Source organism: Ornithodoros turicata, chromosome 4, assembly GCF_037126465.1.
Source record: "Ornithodoros turicata isolate Travis chromosome 4, ASM3712646v1, whole genome shotgun sequence".
In the NCBI taxonomy this organism is placed as follows: Eukaryota; Metazoa; Arthropoda; class Arachnida; order Ixodida; family Argasidae; genus Ornithodoros; species Ornithodoros turicata.
The window spans coordinates 48,953,103-48,974,270 of record NC_088204.1 but is presented as its reverse complement, the minus strand read 5'-3'; the positions used below and the strand labels follow the sequence as shown (position 1 = coordinate 48,974,270).

At 53.9% G+C, this 21,168-nt stretch overlaps 1 protein-coding gene and 3 long non-coding RNA genes across 4 annotated transcripts; 2 read left to right on the top strand and 2 right to left on the bottom strand.

Moving 5' to 3' along the window:
- Positions 1-1,248: 1,248 nt before the first annotated feature.
- Positions 1,249-1,995, bottom strand: LOC135393133 (uncharacterized). The gene is made up of 2 exons (XR_010422475.1): positions 1,883-1,995; positions 1,249-1,404 (listed from the first exon to the last, which is right to left on the bottom strand). It is a non-coding gene; the product is annotated as an uncharacterized LOC135393133 (long non-coding RNA).
- Positions 1,996-4,029: 2,034 nt separating this feature from the next.
- Positions 4,030-4,833, bottom strand: LOC135393132 (uncharacterized). The gene is made up of 3 exons (XM_064623668.1): positions 4,627-4,833; positions 4,174-4,558; positions 4,030-4,111 (listed from the first exon to the last, which is right to left on the bottom strand). The coding sequence occupies exons 1-3, from the start codon at positions 4,739-4,741 to the stop codon at positions 4,066-4,068; spliced, it is 546 nt and encodes a 181-aa protein (XP_064479738.1). The 5' UTR covers positions 4,742-4,833; the 3' UTR covers positions 4,030-4,065.
- A 640-nt stretch (positions 4,834-5,473) lies between these two features.
- On the top strand, positions 5,474-6,127 carry LOC135393131 (uncharacterized). The gene is made up of 3 exons (XR_010422474.1): positions 5,474-5,669; positions 5,725-5,869; positions 5,934-6,127. It is a non-coding gene; the product is annotated as an uncharacterized LOC135393131 (long non-coding RNA).
- Positions 6,128-13,067: 6,940 nt separating this feature from the next.
- Positions 13,068-13,822, top strand: LOC135393130 (uncharacterized). The gene is made up of 2 exons (XR_010422473.1): positions 13,068-13,183; positions 13,662-13,822. It is a non-coding gene; the product is annotated as an uncharacterized LOC135393130 (long non-coding RNA).
- Positions 13,823-21,168: the final 7,346 nt, after the last annotated feature.

Sequence of the window (21,168 nt, the reverse complement as noted above, 5' to 3'; positions counted from 1 at the left end):
ACCGCGCCTCGGGCTGGCCGTTCTCTGCTGGCAGTTTGTCGTTTAAATCTCGGCAGGGCAAGCCGCTGCCTATAATGAGACGAGGATCATCCCCACCGCCGCCTCGGGCTGGCCGTTCTCTGCTGGCAGTGTGTCGTTTACCTCTCGGCAGGCAAGCCGCTGCCTTAATGAGACGAGGATCATCCCCCACCGCCGCCTCGGGCTGGCCGTTTCTCTGCTGGCAGTTTGTCGTTTAATTCTCGGCAGGCAAGGCCGCTGCCTATAATGAGACGAGGATCATCCCCCACCGCCGCCTCGGGCTGGCCGTTCTCTGCTGGCAGCGTGTCGTTACCTCTCGCAGGCAAGGTCGCTGCTATAATGAGACGAGGATCATCCCCCACCGCCGCCTCGGGCTGGCCGTTCTCTGCTGGCAGGTTTGTCGTTTTACCTTCTCTGCAGGCAAGGCCGCTGCCTATAATGAGACGAGGATCATCCCCCACCGCCGCCTCGGGCTGGCCGTTCTCTGCTGGCAGTTTGTCGTTTAATTCTCGGCAGGCAAGGCCGCTGCCCTATAATGAGACGAGGATCATCCCGCCACCGCCGCCTTCGGGCTGGCCGTTCTCTGTTCTCTGGCAGTGTGTCGTTTACCTCTCGGCAGGCAAGGCCGCTGTGCCTATAATGAGACGAGGATCATTCCCCCATCCGCCCGCCTCGGGCTGGCCGTTCTCTTCTGCTGGGTCAGGTGTGTCGTTTATCCTCTCGGCAGGCAAGGCCCGCAGCCTAAAATGAGACGAGGATCATCCCTCCAACGCCGGGCCTTCTGGCTGGCCCGTTCTCTCTGGCAAGTTTTGTTCGTTTACCCTCTTCTGCAGGCAAGGCCGCTGCCTATAAGAGACGAGATCATCCCCACACCGCCGCCTGTCGGGCTGGCCGTACTCTGCTTGCAGTTGTCGTTTATTCTCGCAGGGCAAGGCCCGCTGCCTATAATGTATACGAGGATCAACCCCCACCGGCCGCCTCGGGCTGGCCGTCTCTAGTAGTAATGTATCAGCTCAACTAGCCGGCAAGACACATCTTTGTCTGGACGCCATTAATGAGTAATTAGAGCTAATTGGGACCCCCCCACATTAATCAGGACCCACCAGGGAGTCATTACACTAATTGGGGATCATCTAAGACACGTCCAGACAAAGATGTGACTTGCCGGCTAGTTGAGCTGATAAAAAATAAAAAAATAGGTAGAAAATAAAATGAAAAGATAGAATAGAGTGGAGAGAAACAATTTATTCGAAAATCAACGATGCCGCGGCGAAGAAACGGCTCCGGGGTGACCAGTGCTTGTTGACGTCGGGTAGTTGCAGAGATCGACGACAGGTGGCCACTTAGTTGCAAGGCATCACACCAGATGGCGCCACCATCATAGCTCTAGAGGAGAGAGACAGAGAACAAGATACTAGCGCAGGTAAAAATGACAACACTGCTAAACAAGTCTAGGCATGCGAGAGAAAAGGTCTAAGCGCTACTGCTAAACAGAAAACAGTACACATCGGGGGAAAAAGGCTTACGGGGGGGACGATCGCTTAGGCCTAACCACAACACTACGCAGCTAACACAAGGCGGGAACCACACATCGCTAAACATGCGAGAAAAGGCTTAACACGAGCGCGGTCACCGCTAAACACGGCAAACATACGAGGAAAGAGGCTTACGGGGGGCGATCGCTTAGGCCTATCCTCAACACTACGCAGCTAACACAAGGCGGGAACCACACATCGCTAAACATGCGTCAACAGGCTTGGACACCGCAAAACAAGTCTAAACATGCGAGAAAAGGCTTAGCACGAGCGCGGTCACCGCTAAACACGGCAAACATACGAGAAAAGGAGCGCGTCAAATCACTCACCTTTTCCCCCGCGGCAACTTCCAGGCAGAGAGACTGAGCGAGCGCGGAGAACATACGTCTGCTCTCTACGAGGGGCAGCCAGAAAGTGAGCGAGCGCGCGGAGCGCACGTCCGTCTTCCGCGACGGTCCGAGAGAAACTGAGAGAGGCGACGCGCAGCGGCCCGCTATGGATGCGCGCGCGCCCTCTGCTCCACCCGTCCGCGCATGCGCGCGCGCGCGCTCCTAGCGCCCCCTGCGCCGGCCGCGGGTGTTTTCGGTTTCGGCTCTCTGCTGGCGCGCGCGCTCCTAGCGGCGACGGGTGGCTTTTCAGTTTCGCTTTCATTCTCCGCTCTTTGCGCGCGCGCGCGTTTATCTTTATAAAGGCAGGGCGCACCGCGCTCGCGTCATCACTACGTGAAGATGTTCAGCTACCACTCTTTACAAAATTGTTCCCGTACCCACGCTTCTTGGGAAGAAGTGGAGAAGGAATGTTTCAACGGCGAAAGTCCCCGCAACGAGCTCGTCATCACTGCTTTTCGCTACGTGATAGACATGGTAGGCTTTGGCAATATAGGAGAGATCTCGCCGGGGCCGCTGCAGGAGATGGTGCGTCGAATTTACGCCCGTTACAAGAACGTCTGCATAACGGTTCCTGACGGACCCCTGGGACTGATGAGCGAATTTGTGAGCTTGGCCAACGCAGAATTCAACTACATCGCTGCAGACATCGTGGACCTTCTCGCTCGTGCCATCGCTCATATTAAGCACGCCCTGCGGAAGCAGCGACATTTGCAAGCAGTCTACATCGCCAACTTTGTCACTGATTTATTGAAATACCGCTTGGTTATTGACATGCAACGCATTAAACAGTCCGAATAACTTTGACGAGACTCTGTGTGTTCTTTCACTGAAGCATCTTTATTGAATACATACAAAGGACTTGGTCGATAGATGCCTGCTCTTTGTTCCACGGTCACTCGATTCACAAAGGCGCTCACGGTCTTCCTTGCCCCAATGCTGTACAAGGAGGGGTCCTACTGCTATACAGGAAGGCAGTTTGGCCTAACGGGGAGGTTGCTGGACGGCGTTTCCTGTGCTGCGTGATGTGCGACGACAGCGGTTCCTGAAAAACAATGTCATGCATAGAATACACTCTCACAGCAGAGACGGTCAACTTACATTTTGCTCCACGAAATGCCTCGCGTCGAGGATGAATGCCCCTCTCACAGCAGAACCACTCGACTCACATTTTGCTCCACGAAACGACTCTCGTCGTGGATGAATGCCCCTCGTGGGTTTTCGATCAACCGTCTCCTCCTCCTCCTGTCATTGCGCTGATGGCGTCTGTACTTTGGACACCGCGCCATTGCAATATCGTATAGGATGTCGACGATGTCAACCAAACGAAAAATGAAAGAAGGTTTTAATTTAACCCCAATTTGAAATAATTCTCCCTTTAAGAACTCCTTAATTTTGTATAATCAACATGGTCTCTAATGAAATTCGTGTTATGCACGAATTCTCCCCCCCGTTTTGGAATAATCTAACGAAAAATGAAAGAAGGAGTTCAATTTTGAATAAGGCCAGATTAAAATGTTCCCCCAAATCTTCCCATTACACCTAATCAGAATTATCTTACCCATTCCCAATTTTGAGTGGTGCGGATGGTACACCGCAATACCCCATTAAGCCTAATCAGAATTCATGGCGAACATGAATTCTCGTCCCTCCCAATTTTGACTGGTGCGGGGGACGCCCCCCAATTCCCCATTAAGCCTAATCAGAATTCATGTTGGCCATGAATTCACGTCCTTCCCGAATTTTGAATAATGCGGGCGATGCTCCCCCTAATTTTGAACTTCGCGGAGCCTAATCGGACCTCATGTTAGGCATGAAGTCCCTCCCCCCAATTTGAAATAATTCTCCTGTGTGTACCTAGCAAATAGAGAAAAGGAGGCATTAATCAAACATCGATCTAAACACATACAAATGCACTTACCTCCTGCGCAAGCAGACCGAACGTTGTGGTGGTGGTGGTGGTGGTGACATCGTCGACATCATCATCTTTACTGCGGTCTATCCCACGCTCGCTTTTATACGCAGGATCTGTGGTTTCCTATTCTCCTATTGTATTGGGGCAGACAGAGAGAGAGAGAGAGAGTCGCGTGATGCGAAAGACGATATGCGTTTATTGGCTGACGTGTTTACATGGGTGCTTCATGGTCTTCTATAAGAACCCAGGGATCCAATCTAGTAATAAAGAAGCAGAATAAGGATTCTACGAATAAAAACCACAATCGAAAAACACTCACGGTATTTGACTCGCCATCCAGCGTTCAGCGAGTTCTCTCCAACCCGCTGCACTCGCTCTGTTCCACTGGTGCACCAGGGAGTAGAGGAGGTGCTCTGCTTCCCCGAAGCTTAAAGGAGCAGTACCTTCTAGCGGTAAAGTATGCTCCTCTAAGCTTCGGGGCACTCTGAAAAAGAGCTCCCCCTCTAGTCCCCGCTGCACAGCGATTTCTCGCCACTCCCTGCCGTAGCACGCCATGAGCACTTCTGTGGTGGCCGTCTCAATGTCTTCTTCGTCTACGATGGCGAACGCTTGCAAAAACGTCTCCATATCCAAGCGGGGCACATCTCCCCCCGCACCGGGGATCAGCTGGAAAAATAGCTGCACAATGTGTGTCACAGTGAAACCTACAGAGGAACGTTAGGTATTAGAAAAATAACTATTTCTAAACAAGAAGAGATAGAGAAAAACTTACCAAACGGCGGACGAATGTGGACCAGAAGGTCCAAAATCGTTTGGAACGTATGCAGCATTTTCTCGGGACTCTTGATTCGAGAATAGTGGACAAGGGGGGTACAGGGGATGACCATCTTATAGTACAGGGTTCTCACGCTCGCACTAACCCCATTCACGTCATATCCATCGATTACGTAAATCCGCCACTTTGCTTCTGTGACAAGATGCCGCCCTTTGTTCCTCCAATATCGTGCGAGGAGGAGGAGGAGGAGGAGGAGGGGAGACACAGGGGGTTCGAGACCAGACACGTCCAAGGACTACAAAGACGGAGAGAGAGAGAGAGAGAGAGAGACGACCCGCTGTCACATCCTGTGTAACCGTCCCAGAGTGGGATTCGAACCCAGGATCCTTCTACACTGGGCGCGACACACTAACCACCAATCTAATTCGTACTGCGTGACGTTTTTCGTATTGCGGGGTTCGTGTCTACACACGTCACAACATGTTCAAACACGTCCAAACATGTTCAGACATGTTCAGTGACGTCACAACATGTTCAAACACGTCCAAACATGTTCAGACACGTTCAATGACGTCATAAGAGGAAGAGAGAGGAACGAGTGTGTCCAGGGGCGACTTCGACGCCTGTGTCTAAACACATCCAAACACGTCCAAACATGTTCAGACACGTTCAATGACGTCATAAAGAGGAAGAGAGAGGAACGAGTGTGTCCAGGGGCGACTTCGCCGCCCATGTTCAAACATGTTCAAACACGTCTTAACATGTTCAAACACGTTCAATGACGTCATAGAGAGTGAGAGGCAAAGCTTTACTATAAATGTCGAAGCGAATGGTCGATCGTCATTCCATCATGATCAGCTTGGTAGATCCTCGTAAGTAATACCCATGACGTCATCATCGTCGAAATGTTTGAAGAGTTTCGTTTCCAGTGTACAACACTTTTGCTGCGCGTGAAGTCGGTTTTTTCCCGCCTCACATATTTCGGGAGATTGGCAGCGCCCGCTTCTTCTGTACCAATTGTGGTGGATTGTGGTCCAAAGGTACGCTTCCTCGTTATTTTTTTAATACGTTCTATAATCGTTCACATTTTTTCAGAGCAAAAGCATTGGACGGACCGATTGATTCGCCCGTTTCTCGGCTGTCGGACGGTACCGTTCGACGTACGTTGCGAAGGACTTCGACTATTGAAGGAAGATGGAGAAGATGGACCATCAGTGTCACTCTGTGACTGAAGAAGATTGTACGTGTGTGTGTGTGTGTTTGAGATATAAAAACACGCGTTTCTCACACTCCTTTCGTTGCAGATTACGAATGGCTACTGACGGGAGATCTACCCCTGGTCCTAACCTTCAAGCCTCCTCCAAAGACCTTCTTTTTGCGAATCGGCGATCAACTGACTACCTGTCGTTGCGGTGGACTCTGGTCGAGAAACCCCAGCCATTGGTTAGACTCGAGCCTTCGTCCGTATTTGGGCTGCCTTCCCGGCTACGAAACCAAAGCTGGAGCCTAATTTTTGTGTAACGAGAAATAAAAAAAAAGGTTGTCTACTCTCATTCCGTCTCAGTCATGATGATGACGCCCGAGCAGAGGTTTGCCACCTTTGTGCAAACGCGAATGTATCGGGACTTGCTGCGATTACGCGATTATATTCACGGCGATAGCTGCGAGGGAGACTTTCGCTCGATTCTCAAGACGATACCCCTACGTCTGTTCACCGTCAGTGGGAAGATTGCAAAGAAAATGAAGCGTTTCGTAGATTACAAGCTCGAGCTGTTGGAAAAGTATAGACGAGGAGAGACAGTCGACCCGTGTCTCATCAACGCGGGTTTCAACCGGCCTATCGTCCGTCGCTACTGGCTTCTCCACACATCCCTCGACGTCACGGTGCAGACCGGCGACGACGGCGGTGAGCGTCGGGTCAGCACGTTGGAAGATCGTCTCGCAAGGGTCTTGTGTATGTCGTGAATAAATAAATAGTCTATTTTTTACGAAACGAGTTCGCTCACGAGGAGACGTTTTATTGTTTCGTCATTCTCTTCCAGGTTACAGGAAAACATGGATACACAACTTTTCAAGCTGTAGCGTTTCGACATGCGCGTGGCTACGTAGATACAAAAAAGCCCGCAGTAAGGCGAAAAGGGTGATTGAATACACTTGTCGTTATACTCGTCCACTACAGGTAAAGTCTTTCGAAGGTTTGCTTCGATGGGGGGAAGTCCGTAGCTGTCGAAAAACACGGCAGACCCGTCGTAGTTTTTCAGGTAGAGCACCCAGTGCTGCCCGCGTCTTTTTCGCTCTTCCGTATTGATGATTAAATAACCGGGCTTGCGTAAAACGAAGGCTTCGTTGGAAGCGCAAATGCCTCTCAGCATGGAGGAAGCGAGGGGGTTCAGGGACACGAGTTCCAAGATGTCGCTCTCGTACATCTTTTCTTATGGGAAGGTGACCGTACGGTCCTTGTCGACGTACATGAGCTTGGGACACTCGGAAATCAAGAGGACGGTGACCGCGTGTGGAAGGGCTTTAGCGAAGCGTAATTGCAGGCGAACGTTTCCTTTTCGCCACTCGTTCAAATGCGAAGGAGAAGAACACTTGTCCACGTCCAGGTTGAAGTAGAGGAGGAACCCGTCCGTTTTAAATCGCTCGTAGCTATACTTGAAATGTTTCTCTCCCAGTTCTTGCAAGAAGTTAAAGTAGGGAATTTTGACGAGGTCGTTCTGAAAGTCGTACTCGGCTCGCACTTGCTGGCCGTCCACGGAGAGCATCGAATGAGACAGGTCGTAATGACGGAATTTGTAGGGGTTCGATTGGATGTCGCCGAGAAAGTCGGACGTGGCGAGCAGGGCGACGCATAATTTGGAAGGTACCCTTTCGGGGTAAACGTTTTCAAAGTGAGCGTCCAAGCTCCCGGCACTCAAGCTCCGCACCTTGGTTTCCAATCCGCGTAACACGTAGATGGCCGGCGTGGTCTGAAGCCGCCGCTCGTATTCCAAAAACAGGGAAGGTGCCAGCGTCACCTTTTTCAAGTGTAACGTCATTTCTTTAATGTCCACCTCGTAATTGTACGTTTTCTTGTCTTTGGGGACCGATACGAGTTTAAATTCGTCGTTGTTTAACAGGAAAACGACGCGAATTTCGACGGCAGGTACCATCAGGCGCGGCTGTTGAAACAGGTCGGTATTGATCTGACCGACCAGGTTAAAGTATTTTCCACCCTTCGTCGCTTCGTAACGTTGTTTCGGACCGCGAGAAGAGACGTCGTAATCGTCCTTTAAATGTTCGTCGTCCTCGACATAAAGTCCAGCCGCGTGCACTGTTTCTTGAGCCGCGGGCGTGGAATGAAGCACGACGTCCAAAATACTCCTGTAGGCGTACAACTCGTTGGAACTGACGAGCTTGTTGTTCGCGTAAACGGTGACCGTCTTAAACATGCCGCTCAACAGGTGGTTTATTGGGAAAACGACATCTTTCTCGTCCATTTCTTCCCCGTCGTCGCGAACAATGCGCACGGTCAAAGACACGAAACTACCGTAGAGATCCAAGTGTGCCCTTTGCAAATTTTGAATACAAAACTCGATCACGGAATTATTTACTCTGTTGACCGGATAAAAAAGTTGGTACGAAGTATCTTCCACGCCGTATTGAATGGAAGGGGGTTCGAATATCATCACATCACTCGTTAGACAGATCGGCGTCTGTATTTTTCCTTTCGTTGACGTCATGACGGAGCGCGCGCAGCGGATGTGTGACCTTCACGGCGTACCAAAGATATCTGCAGGTGCGTCGTGTGTCGGCGCCTTTTGTTGTCGTTTGCGGCGTTTCTTCCCATTGTTGTTTCCAGAGCCCTCCATGGAATCCAGCACGTCTCTCCCCGTTGCTATGGCCGTCTTTTTTACTGCGCGCGATATTCCTTCGCCATCGGCCAAATTCCGCGCCAAGCGCTTCAACGTTCTCTTGGCGATCGGTTTTATTTGCTGCCAGATGGGAACGATAAACTTGGATATGTTGCTCAACACACCGCCCCCTCGTTGGAAAAGGGGGTCCCGTGTACACGGGAATTATTTTGGGGGAATTACGGTACATATTTGAAATGCAACGTTAGATTGGTTCTGCCTTTGGACCGCAACGGCAAACGTCTTCCCGTTTCGTCCGCGAGAACGATCGTCACTGAAGGAATTTCGAATTGAGACAGGTTAAAATACTGGATGTTATCTAACGTGTAGGTGACGACGTGCTTGTCTTTCTCGTAATAAAAGGGTAGTATTTTTAATATCGGTTTTTTCCCGCTCCCCACGTACGTGGGTTCCACGATATCCGTGTACACGATTATGTTGTGAAACGGGGGTTCCAGGAGTACCTCGACGGAGCTCGTGGCATCCTCATCCCCCGTGAACACGGTACGCGATTCGAAGCCCAAAAGCACGGCCAGGTACTCGGAAAGTCTTAGGGTGGAGGTGCCCTCGGAAAGCCGAATTTTACATTTCTGTTCGGTTCCGTCGAAGCTGAAGCGCGCGCGTTCGCCTACGCGCTGATTAATCGCATTTAGAAGTGCTTGCGGCGTCGCATAATAGCCGGGAGGCACATGTACTTGCAAAGATCGAGGAATTTTCGTCTTGATCGTGAAAGAAAATTGGCGCGCTACGGGGAGAGAGACGCGTAGCGTTTCTTCTTCGTGTCCCTCGACGGCTGTGAGATGTAGCAGCTTGACAAAGGGTTCCGGTACGTGCAACCCTTTCGGTGTTTTCAGAGAGTACACGTTATCCGCGAATTCTAGCGAGGCGTCCAGCTTGTGCGTCTGGAAATACTTGTTGAGTGTGTTCCGTAGGGACGTGGTTTCCGAATTCAGAGTGACGTCGCCGAAAGCGACGGGTGCGGCGTGCTCCAATAAGATGGAGGTGGCTTCGCGTTCGCTCAATTTGGGGGGTTTCACCGCACGACCTGCTTCGCGGGACGCTAGCGAGGCGTCGAGCGCTTGCGCGAGCCGAGGGTCCAATTCCACGGCTTTCACGTCCACGGGTAAGACGAAGTCGTATCGCGATTTATTGTACGCGAAAGAAACGTCGAATTCCGAAAGGGCTTTTCCCAAATCCCTCTCGAGATCCGAGGTGACACGAAAAGTTCTGCCGGCTTCCACCGTGTCCTCGAAAGAAACCTCGATTTTCGCATCTTGCCTTTCGTACCCGATATTTAAAAAATCGTTACTTATGCTGAGATCCATCAGACCGACTTTATACCGATTCGAGAGCTGAAGCGGACTATCGAAAGCTACCGTGAAGGCGTTGAGTTTATTCGAGGGAAACTTATCCATGCTGGCGTTCGAGAGCAGGTGGACGTAGATGTCCGACATCATTTCCCAATCTTGACCACGTCGCTGCTCGGAACCCAACTGTCGTGTTCTTTGTCGTAACCGAACCAGCGAACCAAGGAGAAGCTCTGACCGTTCACCTGCTTCTTCCTCAGCACTTTCGTTACTGGCCAAGGCTGATTGGCGTCTCGGGTTACGACGAGTACCTCCTCCGGGTAGAAAGATCCGTCCACTTCCTTACCCCGGTAATCTTCCAGGTGTACGACGGGAGGAGAGGTGTCTCTCAGGCGGGAGACGGTGAAAATCTGAGGCGACCAACTCCCTTCCGAGCTCTTATGAAAACCTTTTCTGTGAAGTAGGACCCTCACTTTATCCCCCAGTTTGAGCTTCTTTTTCACGGAGGGTACGACGGGCTTCCCATTTATCTTATTGAACAGCTCCAATTCGTTTTCGGGCGTGACTTCGGAGGGGCTGATGCCCAAAGTCCTGTGTTTGGTGGTGTTGTAGTCGCGCACGATCTTGGGAAGCGCGGAAACGAAGTGGTATTTTCCCGTTACTCTAAAATAACGGAATATTCTGTCGCGTAAAGTCCGTATGACGCGCTCTGCCTGCGACGCTTTGATTACTGGAGAGAAGGTAGAATACATCTGTACCTTCTTTCGTGAGAGATACTCCTTGACGGTCTTGTTGTAGAATTCCCCGCCTCTGTCGCAAAAGATGCGTGTAGGTACGTTACCTCCCCGAAAAAGTCTTATCATGGCCCTTTTCATTTCGGCGGGGCGCTTCGTCTTTAGCGGGAGGGTGCGCAGAAAGCGGGAGAGGGAATCGATTGCCACGAGAATGTAGCGGTAGCCACCGTTGAATCTCTTGTATTTTGAAAAATCGGCGAGGTCCATTTGCCACACGTCGTTGATCTTGAGCGCGATGATGCGTCTTCTATTAAACTTTCTTCTGACCGGATGGTGGAGCGTGTAGGCATCCAGCTTTCTGAGAATGGCGAGAGCCTTCTTTTTGCTCAAGTGATGCGCTTTTCTATAGCGTTCCACACCCCCCAAACCACCCTCTGGTTTCTCATATCCCTCCATAAGTCGTCCACGCAATGGAGGCCTGCTGCTGCTGCTGCTGTTGAGGCTCGCGAGATTTGGGTAGAGAAATCAGACGCAATAGTTTCGAGACTTTGGGGAACCAGGAAGGTTTCTTTCCCGTCTTACGTTGCAACAAATAATTGACGAGTTCGTAAACTGAGGAGTGTCTGATGGGCTTGCCCGACACGGAGACACAACCCTCGCGATCCCAGGAAAGAACCTTCTTTAATTCCGAGACGACCCTTTCCGCTTCCTCTTCGTCCACCTCTGGAGAGAGGAGCGAATAGTCAAAGTCATTTGTAGCGTCGGACGCCTTGTTTTTATTGTCGTAGGGGTCAAATCCGTACTGCTTGAGTATGCGATACAGTGCTTGCAGTATGAGTTTCACTTTGACGTCGTCACTCTCCTTCGAGGAAAGAATGTTTCCGATGGAGGAGGTGGTCACTTCAATTCTCTTGGCCATTGGCGAAAAGGTTCAACACGGCGGAAAGCAGGAGAGGAACCACCGACGAAAGAACGCCCTGTCCTCGCTGCTGAGACAGATAGCGCTTCAAACGTTGCGGATTCTTGTGAATCTTTTTGTAGGCGAGCCGTCGTAAAAAGCGTTTGTGCTTCTTCAAACGCGCGAACGTATCTGGAGCTAGAGCCACCTTTCCGTTCAATACATTGAGGCAAATTTCGGAGAGGTGCTTCATGTCGGACGAGGACGAACGTCTCAAGACGTCGCGGTGGCGTGGAGGGGGTAGAGTGGAGAGTACTTTGAGTAAAGTGAGGTGAGGGCGGAGATTCATTTCGGAGCGTAGATATATTGACGTTCTCCCGGAAAGATATTGCTACGCAACCTGTGATCCTCGTGCGTATAGTTGTGAAGATCCACGAGTAAATATGCGTGGGGCGACGACATCGCTTGTTTATATGCGTCCAGAAAATACTCCAATCTTTTTCTGCCAAATAGCTGTTGGCCGAAATGTTCCATCTGGTGCACGCTGCGCACGGTGCGCCACAGGACGACGTAACTGGCGTTGTAGGATATTGTTCTAAAATGGCTACTGTCGAAAAAGATGTTTTGAACGAGTAAGAAGATCGACGCGTTGGCGTGGTGAGAACCCCGAATGAAAAGATCGGTCACCTCCTTCAAGGAACCGGCGTCGGTCATGTGATCGTCGACGACGATCAGCGTAGCGCGCGACGTGTCCCACTCTCGCGGTAGCTCCTTGGTAAATTTTACGGAGTCCCCGAATTCGTCCTGCATGCTCGGCGAAGCATATTTCTGCACGTAGAATATTTGTGATGGAGGCTTGTCCACCACGTCGTTCAGGTTCCTCAACACGTTAGCAACGAAAGTAGATTTACCGCACATGGAGGGACCGCTTAAGATACAGCGAAAGGGATGACGGAAACGAAAAGGTTCGGGGGAAGACATGTTACGTGCGTACACGTTGCACGAAGAGAAAGAAGAGACTGAGACTCGAGGAGAAATGCATCGCTTTTATTTACACATCCTCGTCGTCGTCGTCCTCTACATCGGAACTGCGTTCCCAATACAGATTGTCCAGGCTAAAGTTGGACTTCTTTTTCGCCAGTCTGTCCGCCGCTAAGATGCGGTCGAGCGTCTTCATCTTGTCCTGACACATTTCTTGACGTGCTTGCAACCATTCCAGACGGTGGACTTGAAAGGCTTCCTCCACGATTCCGCGTATAAATTCGCGAAGTTCTTCGTTTTTTGTCTTTTCCTTGCGACGACGAGAAACGCAGGAGAATAAACCACACATGGCGTTTTCCACGTATCGGTCAGAATGATGACGCGAGCGCGGTGCGCCCTGCCTTTATAGAGATAAACGCGCGCGCGCGCAAAGAACGGAGAATGAAAGCGAAACTGAAAAGCCACCCGTCGCCGCTAGGAGCGCGCGCGCAGCAGAGAGCCGAAACCGAAAACACCCGCGGCCGGCGCAGGGGGCGCTAGGAGCGCGCGCGCGCGCATGCGCGGACGGGTGGAGCAGAGGGCGCGCGCGCGCGTCGCCTCTCTCAGTTTCTCTCGGACCGTCGCGGAAGACGGACGTGCGCTCCGCGCGCTCGCTCACTTTCTGGCTGCCCCTCGTAGAGAGCAGACGTATGTTCTCCGCGCTCGCTCAGTTTCTGCCTGGAAGTTGCCGCGGGGGAAAAGGTGAGTGATTTGACGCGCTCCTTTTCTCGTATGTTTGCCGTGTTTAGCGGTGACCGCGCTCGTGGTAAGCCTTTTCTCGCATGTTTAGACTTGTTTTGCGGTGTCCAAGCCTGTTGACGCATGTTTAGCGATGTGTGGTTCCCGCCTTGTGTTAGCTGCGTAGTGTTGAGGATAGGCCTAAGCGATCGCCCCCCGTAAGCCTCTTTCCTCGTATGTTTGCCGTGTTTAGCGGTGACCGCGCTCGTGTTAAGCCTTTTCTCGCATGTTTAGCGATGTGTGGTTCCCGCCTTGTGTTAGCTGCGTAGTGTTGGGGTTAGGCCTAAGCGATCGTCCCCCCGTAAGCCTTTTTCCCCCGATGTGTACTGTTTTCTGTTTAGCAGTAGCGGTTAGACCTTTTCTCTCGCATGCCTAGACTTGTTTAGCAGTGCTGTCATTTTTACCTGCCGCTAGTATCTTGTTCTCTGTCTCTCTCCTCTAGAGCTATGATGGTGGCGCCATCTGGTGTGATGCCTTGCAACTAAGTGGCCACCTGTCGTCGATCTCTGCAACTACCCGACGTCAACAAGCACTGGTCACCCCGGAGCCGTTTCTTCGCCGCGGCATCGTTGATTTTCGAATAAATTGTTTCTCTCCACTCTATTTCTATCTTTTTATTTTATTTTCTACCTATTTTTTTATTTTTTATCAGCTCAACTAGCCGGCAAGTCACATCTTTGTCTGGACGTGTCTTAGATGGTCCTCAAGATGATGTCGTTGATCTTCAACTAAACTCCTTCTCTCCACTCTATCTCTATCTTTTTATTTTATTTTCTACCTGTTTTTTTTATTTTTATCAGCTCAAGTAGCCGGAAACTCACATCTTCGTCTGGACGTGTCTTAGATGATCCCCAATTAGTGTAATGACTCTCTGGAGGGTCCTGATTAATGTGGGGGGTCCCAATTAGCTCTAATTGCTAATTAATGGCGTCCAGACGAAGATGTGACTTGCCGGCTTCTTGAGCTGATACATTACTACTGTTCTCTGCTGGCAGTGTGTCGTTCACCTCTCGGCAGGCAAGGCCGCTGCCTATAATGAGACGAGGATCATACCCCACCGCCGCCTCGGGCTGGCCGTTCTCTGCTGGCAGTTTGTCGTTTAATTCGCGGCAGGCAAGGCCGCTGCCTATAATGAGACGAGGATCATCCCCCACCGCCGCCTCGGGCTGGCCGTTCTCTGCTGGCAGTGTGTCGTTCACCTCTCGGCAGGCAAGGCCGCTGCCTATAATGAGACGAGGATCATCCCCCACCGCCGCCTCGGGCTGGCCGTTCTCTGCTGGCAGTGTGTCGTTTAATTCTCGGCAGGCAAGGCAGCTGCCTATAATGAGACGAGGATCATCCCCCACCGCCGCCTCGGGCTGGCCGTTCTCTGCTGGCAGTTTGTCGTTTAATTCTCGGCAGGCAAGGCAGCTGCCTATAATGAGACGAGGATCATCCCCCACCGCCGCCTCGAGCTGGCCGTTCTCTGCTGGCAGTTTGTCGTTTAATTCTCGGCAGGCAAGGCAGCTGCCTATAATGAGACGAGGATCATCCCCCACCGCCGCCTCGAGCTGGCCGTTCTCTGCTGGCAGTTTGTCGTTTAATTCTCGGCAGGCAAGGCAGCTGCCTATAATGAGACGAGGATCATCCCCCACCGCCGCCTCGAGCTGGCCGTTCTCTGCTGGCAGTTTGTCGTTTAATTCTCGGCAGGCAAGGCAGCTGCCTATAATGAGACGAGGATCATCCCCCACCGCCGCCTCGAGCTGGCCGTTCTCTGCTGGCAGTTTGTCGTTTAATTCTCGGCAGGCAAGGCAGCTGCCTATAATGAGACGAGGATCATCCCCCACCGCCGCCTCGAGCTGGCCGTTCTCTGCTGGCAGTTTGTCGTTTAATTCTCGGCAGGCAAGGCAGCTGCCTATAATGAGACGAGGATCATCCCCCACCGCCGCCTCGAGCTGGCCGTTCTCTGCTGGCAGTTTGTCGTTTAATTCTCGGCAGGCAAGCCAGCTGCCTATAATGAGACGAGGATCATCCCCCACCGCCGCCTCGAGCTGGCCGTTCTCTGCTGGCAGTTTGTCGTTTAATTCTCGGCAGGCAAGGCAGCTGCCTATAATGAGACGAGGATCATCCCCCACCGCCGCCTCGAGCTGGCCGTTCTCTGCTGGCAGTTTGTCGTTTAATTCTCGGCAGGCAAGGCAGCTGCCTATGATGAGACGAGGATCATCCCCCACCGCCGCCTCGGGCTGGCCGTTCTCTGCTGGCAGTTTGTCGTTTAATTCTCGGCAGGCAAGGCCGCTGCCTATAATGAGACGAGGATCATCCCCCACCGCCGCCTCGGGCTGGCCGTTCTCTGCTGGCAGTTTGTCGTTTAATTCTCGGAAGGCAAGGCAGCTGCCTATAATGAGACGAGGATCATCCCCCACCGCCGCCTCGGGCTGGCCGTTCTCTGCTGGCAGTTTGTCGTTTACCTCTCGGCAGGCAAGGCCGCTGCCTATAATGAGACGAGGATCATCCCCCTCCGCCGCCTCGGGCTGGCCGTTCTCTGCTGGCAGTTTGTCGTTTACCTCTCGGCAGGCAAGGCCGCTGCCTATAATGAGACGAGGATCATCCCCCATCGCCGCCTCGGGCTGGCCGTTCTCTGCTGGCAGTTTGTCGTTTAATTCTGGGCAGGCAAGGCCGCTGCCTATAATGAGATGAGGATCATCCCCCATCGCCGCCTCGGGCTGGCCGTTCTCTGCTGGCAGTTTGTCGTTTAATTCTCGGCAGGCAAGGCAGCTGCCTATAATGAGACGAGGATCATCCCCCACCGCCGCCTCGGGCTGGCCGTTCTCTGCTGGCAGTTTGTCGTTTACCTCTCGGCAGGCAAGGCCGCTGCCTATAATGAGACGAGGATCATCCCCCACCGCCGCCTCGGGCTGGCCGTTCTCTGCTGGCAGTTTGTCGTTTACCTCTCGGCAGGCAAGGCCGCTGCCTATAATGAGACGAGGATCATCCCCCATCGCCGCCTCGGGCTGGCCGTTCTCTGCTGGCAGTTTGTCGTTTAATTCTGGGCAGGCAAGGCCGCTGCCTATAATGAGATGAGGATCATCCCCCATCGCCGCCTCGGGCTGGCCGTTCTCTGCTGGCAGTTTGTCGTTTAATTCTCGGCAGGCAAGGTCGCTGCCTATAATGAGACGAGGATCATCCCCCATCGCCGCCTCGGGCTGGCCCTTCTCTGCTGGCAGTTTGTCGTTTAATTCTCGGCAGGCAAGGCAGCTGCCTATGATGAGACGAGGATCATCCCCCACCGCCGCCTCGGGCTGGCCGTTCTCTGCTGGCAGTTTGTCGTTTAATTCTCGGCAGGCAAGGCAGCTGCCTATAATGAGACGAGGATCATCCCCCACCGCCGCCTCGGGCTGGCCGTTCTCTGCTGGCAGTTTGTCGTTTAATTCTCGGCAGGCAAGGCAGCTGCCTATAATGAGACGAGGATCATCCCCCACCGCCGCCTCGGGCTGGCCGTTCTCTGCTGGCAGTTTGTCGTTTAATTCTCGGCAGGCAAGGCAGCTGCCTATGATGAGACGAGGATCATCCCCCACCGCCGCCTCGGACTGGCCGTTCTCTGCTGGCAGTTTGTCGTTTAATTCTCGGCAGGCAAGGCCGCTGCCTATAATGAGACGAATATCATCCCCCATCGCCGCCTCGGGCTGAGCGTTCTCTGCTGGCAGTTTGTCGTTTAATTCTCGGCAGGCAAGGCCGCTGCCTATAATGAGACGAATATCATCCCCCATCGCCGCCTCGGGCTGGCCGTTCTCTGCTGGCAGTTTGTCGTTTACCTCTCGGCAGGCAAGGCAGCTGCCTATGATGAGACGAGGATCATCCCCCACCGCCGCCTCGGGCTGGCCGTTCTCTGCTGGCAGTTTGTCGTTTAATTCTCGGCAGGCAAGGCAGCTGCCTATAATGAGACGAGGATCATCCCCCACCGCCGCCTCGGGCTGGCCGTTCTCTGCTGGCAGTTTGTCGTTTAATTCTCGGCAGGCAAGGCAGCTGCCTATGATGAGACGAGGATCATCCCCCACCGCCGCCTCGGGCTGGCCGTTCTCTGCTGGCAGTTTGTCGTTTAATTCTCGGCAGGCAAGGCCGCTGCCTATAATGAGACGAGGATCATCCCCCACCGCCGCCTCGGGCTGGCCGTTCTCTGCTGGCAGTTTGTCGTTTAATTCTCGGCAGGCAAGGCAGCTGCCTATAATGAGACGAGGATCATCCCCCACCGCCGCCTCGGGCTGGCCGTTCTCTGCTGGCAGTTTGTCGTTTACCTCTCGGCAGGCAAGGCCGCTGCCTATAATGAGACGAGGATCATCCCCCACCGCCGCCTCGGGCTGGCCGTTCTCTGCTGGCAGTTTGTCGTTTACCTCTCGGCAGGCAAGGCCGCTGCCTATAATGAGACGAGGATCATCCCCCATCGCCGCCTCGGGCTGGCCGTTCTCTGCTGGCAGTTTGTCGTTTAATTCTCGGCAGGCAAGGCCGCTGCCTATAATGAGACGAGGATCATCCCCCATCGCCGCCTCGGGCTGGCCGTTCTCTGCTGGCAGTTTGTCGTTTAATTCTGGGCAGGCAAGGCCGCTGCCTATAATGAGATGAGGATCATCCCCCATCGCCGCCTCGGGCTGGCCGTTCTCTGCTGGCAGTTTGTCGTTTAATTCTCGGCAGGCAAGGTCGCTGCCTATAATGAGACGAGGATCATCCCCCATCGCCGCCTCGGGCTGGCCCTTCTCTGCTGGCAGTTTGTCGTTTAATTCTCGGCAGGCAAGGCCGCTGCCTATAATGAGAGGAATATCATCCCCCATCGCCGCCTCGGGCTGAGCGTTCTCTGCTGGCAGTTTGTCGTTTAATTCTCGGCAGGCAAGGCCGCTGCCTATAATGAGACGAGGATCATCCCCCATCGCCGCCTCGGGCTGTCCGTTCTCTGCTGGCAGTTTGTCGTTTAATTCTCGCAAGGCAAGGCCGCTGCCTATAATGAGACGTGGATCATCCCCCATCGCCGCCTCGGGCTGGCCGTTCTCTGCTGGCAGTTTGTCGTTTAATTCTCGGCAGGCAAGGCCGCTGCCTATGATGAGACGAGGATCATCCCCCATCGCCGCCTCGGGCTGGCCGTTCTCTGCTGGCAGTTTGTCTTTTACCTCTCGGCAGGCAAGGCCGCTGCCTATAATGAGACGAGGATCATCCCCCATCGCCGCCTCGGGCTGGGCGTTCTCTGCTGGCAGTTTGTCGTTGAATTCTCGGCAGGCAAGGCCACTGCCTATAATGAGACGAGGATCATCCCCCATCGCCGCCTCGGGCTGGCCGTTCTCTGCTGGCAGTTTGTCGTTTAATTCTCGGCAGGCAAGGCCACTGCCTATAATGAGACGAGGATCATCCCCCACCGCCGCCTCGGGCTGGCCGTTCTCTGCTGGCAGTTTGTCGTTTAATTCTCGGCAGGCAAGGCCGCTGCCTATGATGAGACGAGGATCATCCCCCATCGCCGCCTCGGGCTGGCCGTTCTCTGCTGGCAGTTTGTCTTTTACCTCTCGGCAGGCAAGGCCGCTGCCTATAATGAGACGAGGATCATCCCCCATCGCCGCCTCGGGCTGGGCGTTCTCTGCTGGCAGTTTGTCGTTGAATTCTCAGCAGGCAAGGCCACTGCCTATAATGAGACGAGGATCATCCCCCATCGCCGCCTCGGGCTGGCCGTTCTCTGCTGGCAGTTTGTCGTTTAATTCTCGGCAGGCAAGGCCACTGCCTATAATGAGACGAGGATCATCCCCCACCGCCGCCTCGGGCTGGCCGTTCTCTGCTGGCAGTTTGTCGTTTAATTCTCGGCAGGCAAAGCCGCTGCCTATGATGAGACGAGGATCATCCCCCACCGCCGCCTCGGGCTGGCCGTTCTCTGCTGGCAGTTTGTCGTTTACCTCTCGGCAGGCAAGGCCGCTGCCTATGATGAGACGAGGATCATCCCCCATCGCCGCCTCGGGCTGGCCGTTCTCTGCTGGCAGTTTGTCGTTTAATTCTCGGCAGGCAAGGCCACTGCCTATAATGAGACGAGGATCATCCCCCACCGCCGCCTCGGGCTGGCCGTTCACTGCTGGCAGTTTGTCGTTTAATTCTCGGCAGGCAAGGCCACTGCCTATAATGACACGAGGATCATCCCCCACCGCCGCCACGGGCTGGCCGTTCTCTGCTGGCAGTTTGTCGTTTAATTCTCGGCAGGCAAGGCCGCTGCCTATGATGAGACGAGGATCATCCCCCACCGCTGCCTCGGGCTGGCCGTTCTCTGCTGGCAGTTTGTCGTTTACCTCTCGGCAGGCAAGGCTGCTGCCTATAATGAGACGAGGATCATCCCCCATCGCCGCCTCGGGCTGGCCGTTCTCTGCTGGCAGTTTGTCGTTGAATTCTCGGCAGGCAAGGCCACTGCCTATAATGAGACGAGGATCATGCCCCATCGCCGCCTCGGGCTGGCCGTTCTCTGCTGGCAGTTTGTCGTTTAATTCTCGGCAGGCAAGGCCGCTGCCTATGATGAGACGAGGATCATCCCCCACCGCTGCCTCGGGCTGGCCGTTCTCTGCTGGCAGTTTGTCGTTTACCTCTCGGCAGGCAAGGCTGCTGCCTATAATGAGACGAGGATCATCCCCCATCGCCGCCTCGGGCTGGCCGTTCTCTGCTGGCAGTTTGTCGTTGAATTCTCGGCAGGCAAGGCCACTGCCTATAATGAGACGAGGATCATGCCCCATCGCCGCCTCGGGCTGGCCGTTCTCTGCTGGCAGTTTGTCGTTGAATTCTCGGCAGGCAAGGCCACTGCCTATAATGAGACGAGGATCATGCCCCATCGCCGCCTCGGGCTGGCCGTTCTCTGCTGGCAGTTTGTCGTTTAATTCTCGGCAGGCAAGGCCGCTGCCTATAATGAGACGAGGATCATCCCCCATCGCCGCCTCGGGCTGGCCGTTCTCTGCTGGCAGTTTGTCCTTTAATTCTGGGCAGGCAAGGCCGCTGCCTATAATGAGATGAGGATCATCCCCCATCGCCGCCTCGGGCTGAGCGTTCTCTGCTGGCAGTTTGTCGTTTAATTCTGGGCAGGCAAGGCCACTGCCTATAATGAGACGAGGATCATCCCCCATCGCCGCCTCGGGCTGGCCGTTCTCTGCTGGCAGTTTGTCGTTTAATTCTCGGCAGGCAAGGCCGCTGCCTATAATGAGACGAGGATCATCCCCCATCGCCGCCTCGGGCTGGCCGTTCTCTGCTGGCAGTTTGTCCTTTAATTCTGGGCAGGCAAGGCCGCTGCCTATAATGAGATGAGGATCATCCCCCATCGCCGCCTCGGGCTGAGCGTTCTCTGCTGGCAGTTTGTCGTTTAATTCTGGGCAGGCAAGGCCACTGCCTATAATGAGACGAGGATCATCCCCCATCCCCGCCTCGGGCTGGCCGTTCTCTGCTGGCAGTTTGTCGTTGAATTCTCGGCAGGCAAGGCCGCTGCCTATGATGAGACGAGGATCATCCCCCATCGCCGCCTCGGGCTGGCCGTTCTCTGCTGGCAGTTTGTCGTTTAATTCTCGGCAGGCAAGGCCGCTGCCTATAATGAGACGAGGATCATCCCCCATCGCCGCCTCGGGCTGGCCGTTCTCTGCTGGCAGTTTGTCGTTTAATTCTCGGCAGGCAAGGCCGCTGCCTATAATGAGACGAGGATCATCCCCCATCGCCGCCTCGGGCTGGCCGTTCTCTGCTGGCAGTTTGTCGTTTAATTCTCGGCAGGCAAGGCCGCTGCCTATAATGAGACGAGGATCATCCCCCATCGCCGCCTTGGGCTGGCCGTTCTCTGCTGGCAGTTTGTCGTTTAATTCTCGGCAGGCAAGGCCGCTGCCTATAATGAGACGAGGATCATCCCCCATCGCCGCCTCGGGCTGGCCGTTCTCTGCTGGCAGTTTGTCGTTTAATTCTCGGCAGGCAAGGCCGCTGCCTATAAT

What these genes read in the sequence shown, in the direction of transcription:
- LOC135393132 (XM_064623668.1), bottom strand. Translation starts at nt 4,741, where the DNA reads ATGGTCATCCCCTGTACCCCCCTTGTCCACTATTCTCGAATCAAGAGT. An exon ending in CCACATTCGTCCGCCGTTTG is followed by an intron (nt 4,559 to 4,626) that starts GTAAGTTTTTCT and finishes GTTCCTCTGTAG; the next exon opens with GTTTCACTGTGACACACATT. An exon ending in TGGATGGCGAGTCAAATACC is followed by an intron (nt 4,112 to 4,173) that starts GTGAGTGTTTTT and finishes CTTTATTACTAG; the next exon opens with ATTGGATCCCTGGGTTCTTA.